Genomic DNA, 5,101 nt, shown 5'->3' with positions numbered 1-5,101 from the left:
GAGCTGTGATGTTGCAGAGTGAAGCGCTAGGGCACGCAGACAGGCTGTGTAGACCCTGTGTGGTGTGCTCCCTGCACGCTGAGCTGTGATGTTGCCCATGTACACACCACGCGGACAGGGGCATCTCAGTGGGAAGCTGCGTGTCGGGAAAGCCTCCGTGTGCATTTTCATGGTGATTACCTACTCTGTGGGACCGAAGGCACCTGTTCCATCGCTCCTCACCTGTGGCTGCCCTTCCACCTTTACTGTGATGAGCACAGATAACGGAGCAGCAAGCTCTCGCGCTGGGGACATCAGGGCTGCCTGCTCTCTTCTCAGGCACACAGCTGTTCTCAACAGGGCCACCCCCTCGCCCGCCCATCCTGGTGACCACCTGTCGTGTGGCCCAGGGCAGAACAGCCATGGTCAGTAAAGCCCCAGGCTGCCTCTTGTGTTGCCCTCTGGTGCATTTGACCTGTGGGTTTTGTGATTAAGAAACGGTGCTTGCCATTTGGGCACAGGGGCCTGGACCCCGTACTGTGTGTGCCTGTCACTCACAGACACCTGGGACTTGTCTCCTGCCAAACCCCCTGCCTGGCATGGGATTGGCACCTCCCGTGTGCCTGCAAGCGCGCAGGCCACAGCCGGTGACCTCCTTCCCGACAGAGGCTGAGGAAATTGCTCACTTGTCAGAGACACAGCAGGTGCAGGAAATTGATCAGATGGCTTCGTTTGGGAAATGGTGGCCTCCAGGCCCGGCTGAACTCCAGCCCCTCCGCTGCTGGAGTCAGGATTGTGCCAAGGCTCTCAGGGCGAGGGAAACAGTGCTGCAGATGCGAACACTGGGCCTTAGAACCCCTGCAACCCTGCACCACATAGCCCTGACCCACACAGCCCCAGACTCACGTCCGCTGGGTGCGGCCCGGCTGGAGGGTAATGTTCCTGAGCAGGAGCCGTTGTTCACTAAGCACAGCTGGGGTGGGAGACGGCCCTGAGGGGAGGCCGCCCTCCAGGACCCGTCTCAGCCCTGAGTTGGCTGTTCCTGCTCTTGCAGGACGTGCACCACGGAAACGGGACCCAGCAGGCTTTCTACAGCGACCCCAGCGTCCTGTACGTGTCCCTCCACCGCTACGACGATGGGAACTTCTTCCCGGGCAGCGGGGCTCCTGACGAGGTAGGTGGGGTGTGTAAGGGGGGCTGCGGGCAGCCGCTGTGGGGGCACAGGGCAGACGGTCCACAGCTGCCCGGCAGCAGCGAGTGAGGCCTTCACGCTCGCGTAAGCCCAGACAGTAACTTCAGTCAGACGTCAGCGTGCGTTGCGCCGCTGTGCACAGGTGGCCTGTGTTTGGTCTAAAGTACAAATGAGAGGCTGGATATTGTTTCTGGTTCCCATCCAGGCAGACCGAGGTGTTTGTGAAGGAGGAGGTGAGCGGTGCCCATTTTCCTCCAGGCAGGGCCCAGCCCACTGTCTTCCACAGGACACCCTCCGGCAAGGGGCTCTGTCCACTGTCCTTTGCCCGGCGCAGGGCTGCGTGGCGGCCCCAGGAACGGCAGGCCCAGCGGCTCCTTGACAACGCCCCAGGTCCCCCTTCAGAGCCTGCCCCCTCTGAACAGAGGCCCCAACAGCAGGGCTTTCATCCAGGCAAGACGCTCCGTCTGCCTCTGGATCTTATTTTTTTAGAGGAAATAGAAAATGACAGGCTCATCAGAGACACTTTCTGCCCAGAGAGACCCAGGTCTGATTCCCCAATGTCACATACGGCACACGACACAGGGCGGCGGGTCCACAGAAATGTCAGTACGGGCCCTTGGTGTGCCGAGGGCAGGGTCAGCGAGAGCCCTCAGCAACCAGGAAAAGGGCCCCCTTGTTGATGTCAGTGCACCGGTGTGAGTGGGGGACGTTTTAATGAATATGCAGCAGGAGATCGGGACACGTGGGCTCTCCCCAGAGGCCCACCAAGGCTGAGCCCCTCCCGGTGCCACCTGTGTCAGGCGTTCCTGTCGGACAGGTCCTGCTCAGGGTCTGTGACGTGTGTTTCTCTCCTTGTGGCAACAGGTGGGCACAGGGCCCGGCGTGGGTTTCAACGTCAACATGGCTTTCACTGGCGGCCTGGACCCTCCCATGGGAGATGCTGAGTACTTGGCGGCCTTCAGGTGAGTCTCCTGGCTTCACGTGACTCCTGAAACAGCAGCTTTTCCTCTGTGCACACACTCCGGGAAGCACTTGTTGGAGATGAGCGTGTCTGAAACTGGTCTGTGGCTGAACGGGGCTGCAGGGGCCGTTGGCGCTGTCTCGGTTCATTCTTCAGTGCCAAGCGTGGAATCTTGGAGACTGTCTTCTTACCATCGGCTCTTAGTGCTCCCTTCTGTGCATGAAATAAAACCAGGAGCCCACCTAGGTCCCGATGGTGAGAGAGTGATGGAGACGGTGGCAGGGACTTCTGTGCAGAGTGGAGTGTGTTCGTGAGAAACGAAGGCGAAGATCTTCAGGGTCTCGTGATCTCCTCATTCTTCTTCCGCAAACCTCCTGTGATGCGATGTCCAGTGGAAATAAGTATTTCTTGTTTATTCCTAAATATCAAGAGGCAGTTGTCGCGCTTCCTCCCACTTCCTTCGTGGGACTCTGAGCCTTCAGAGTTTAGCCTCAGGGAGCTGTTGAAAGGCGCAGTGTTTGCTTTGGTCATCAAGTGGTTGCTTCTCCGTTGATCTAGGCCAGACTGGAGTCATTCCTGTGACCCAGAACGGGCTGCTGAGCAGCACAGGTTTTCTTGTCCTCGTTTTAAAATGGCGGCTTCGCCTGCCGCGGTGCAGTGACGGGCTCCGGGGGAGCAGCCCCCGGCCTGCATCGCTTCCCAGAGCCACGTGGGGAGAAGGGTTGTATTAGTGTGGCTGAACCTGACAGATCGTGTCTCTGTTGGAAAACACTGTCCATGTGGCATCGAAGCCCCACAGTCTTCAGCGTTTTTCTCTTTCTCTAACTCCCTGGTTTTGTCCTGATTTACGTACATATAAACCACATGTGTGCAGATGTGTCTTTGTGACGTGTGTGCGTGTGTGTCTGTATGGATGTGAGTGCACGTCTGCATATGTGCGTGTCCACCTGCGTGTGTGTGTGTCTGTGTGGGTGGGTGTTCATCTGTGTGCATGTTTCTCCATGCTTGTGCGGGCGTCTGTAGCCATGCACATGTCTTCAGGTGTGTGTCCATGCCTATGTACATTACACACGTCTGTGTGGGTGTGGATGCCTGTCTGTGTGCATGCAGGTATGCATGTGTGTGTGCACATCTCTGAGTACACACCCGTGTGCTTGTGTGTCTTTGCATGCATGTATCTGTGTGTGTATATCTGTGTGCACATCTAGGTATGAGTATACACCCGTGTGCCTGTGTGTCTTCGCATGCACATGTCTTTTTGTGTGTATATCTGTGTGTGCACGTCTGTGTATGAGTATACACATGTGTGCTTGTGTGTCTTTGCATGCCCATGTCTTTGTGTGCACCTGTGTGTGCACGTCTCCGGCAGGTGAGGCCCTACACAAGGATACATCTGTAAACGTTTTGTGTGGACTCTGCCACATGCTTTCTGGGGATGGTGAATAAGTCACGAGGCCCCTCTCAGTGTCCGCTATTCTTCTCTAACTGGGGTCCATTGCTCCCCTTGGAAAGGTTGTTGAGATCTGGTGACATACAGGCCTGGCCCAGGACATGTGGGCCCCCTCCCCAGGCACTCAGTGGCTCCTAGAAGGAACAGACCCCGTCTGACGGCGCCCAGGCTGCTCGGCTGCTCCAGCAGTGAGCCCGGGCTATGCAGGAGGGAATTCATGAGCGCCTCAGCAGACCTGCTCTGATCTGTACCTGAACCACTTTTTCCCGATCTCATCGGTTGGATTTTCATGTCTCTTCTTACTCTTGATCAAGATTTAATGTAATGTTGACAGTTGTCGTGCCTAATTTAAAAGAGAAGGACTTCCCCCAATGTGTGCCACATCTGAAAATGAGCTCATATGAAATCGGACCCCTGGCGTGGGCGTGTCGCCGTCTGCTCATGGAATGTGCTCCCGCTGCCCCTCGCTTGGTTGTCGCCCCAGAGAACTGGGCTCCCTCAGAGGCTTCTCTGAAAGTAAAGTCTCTGGCCACCATGAGAGGTGTAGATGCTGCCTGGTCGACTTCCTGCCTGAGTGAACACTGGTGCCGCCCGGGGAACCCAGGGCCCACTGTGGCCAAATTCCCGTGCAGAGAGAGAAGGCAGGGTTTCCTGGTTTGCAGAGAGAAAGGAGGTGGTGCCCTCTTTCCGGTCAGTGGTCCCAGGCCAGGTTTTGATGGACCACCCTCACCCCATGGGCATTTCTCAGTGGTGCCTTCGGCTCTTGGATCCTGAGGTGAAACCCTTACCCCATGGCATCCCTGCTGGTGGGCAAGCCCAGGCCCAAAGCAGCAATGGGCATCTGCCCTCAGGGTCACTCCCCCTCCCCAGGCCCCGGCCGGCCTGGCCAGCCTTTAGGATGAACGTGCCTTTCTGAGTTGCTCTTGACATGTGCTTTAATCTCCTGCCAAGTGTGTACATGATAATACCTTATCAAGTGAACTTTTTAAAGCTTAAATAGCGTCTTTGAAAAGGAAAATTGTTTCAGGGTTTTTTTTTTATTGATTTTAATGTAAAATAGCACTTTGAAGTTTACAATTTATGGTTCCCTGGGCATCCGATGATGGGGAAGAAGGGTCAGAGATTGGTTCTCCCCTTTCTTCTGCTCCTCTCCCCCGCCGGGGCCCCCGGGGACCATGCATGCCTTCCAGGCAGCACCTTGTTATTCAGACCCATTGCCTGCCACGTTGCGTTTTCAGGGGATCAAGCCTAAGACAAAGAAAAGATAAGAAAATTGCCCCTAATGAAATCCAGAAGCAGCCGGCACTTTCTCCTCAGGCCCAGAGACTCACAGGAGAAAACGGAATCTTAATTCAAACCAGTCCCAGTGCCAGACGCGGCTTTGAAGTTGCTGAGTAAAGTCGGAGCCGCCGGGGGAGGGGCGTGTAGGGAGAGGATGACGATGGTGACGGAGCTCTGTATCCCCTCCCTCACCTGTGCGTGGGGACACGGAGGGGGCGTGTAGGGAGAGGATGACGAT

General features: G+C 56.3%; 1 protein-coding gene across 1 annotated transcript in view; it reads left to right on the top strand.

The window, feature by feature from the left end:
- HDAC4 (histone deacetylase 4) overlaps positions 1-5,101 on the top strand; it is a 271,636-nt gene that overhangs the window by 237,115 nt on the left and 29,420 nt on the right. The window contains exons 20-21 of the mRNA XM_011980321.1: positions 1,034-1,153; positions 2,036-2,133. Of these exons, the coding sequence (XP_011835711.1) occupies positions 1,034-1,153; positions 2,036-2,133 (218 nt within the window). The remainder of the gene's footprint in view (positions 1-1,033; positions 1,154-2,035; positions 2,134-5,101) is intronic.

The sequence above is a fragment of the Mandrillus leucophaeus genome, unplaced genomic scaffold (assembly GCF_000951045.1).
Source record: "Mandrillus leucophaeus isolate KB7577 unplaced genomic scaffold, Mleu.le_1.0 Scaffold21, whole genome shotgun sequence".
Taxonomy (NCBI): domain Eukaryota; kingdom Metazoa; phylum Chordata; class Mammalia; order Primates; family Cercopithecidae; genus Mandrillus; species Mandrillus leucophaeus.
This window is presented reverse-complemented; position numbering and strand designations above follow the sequence as displayed.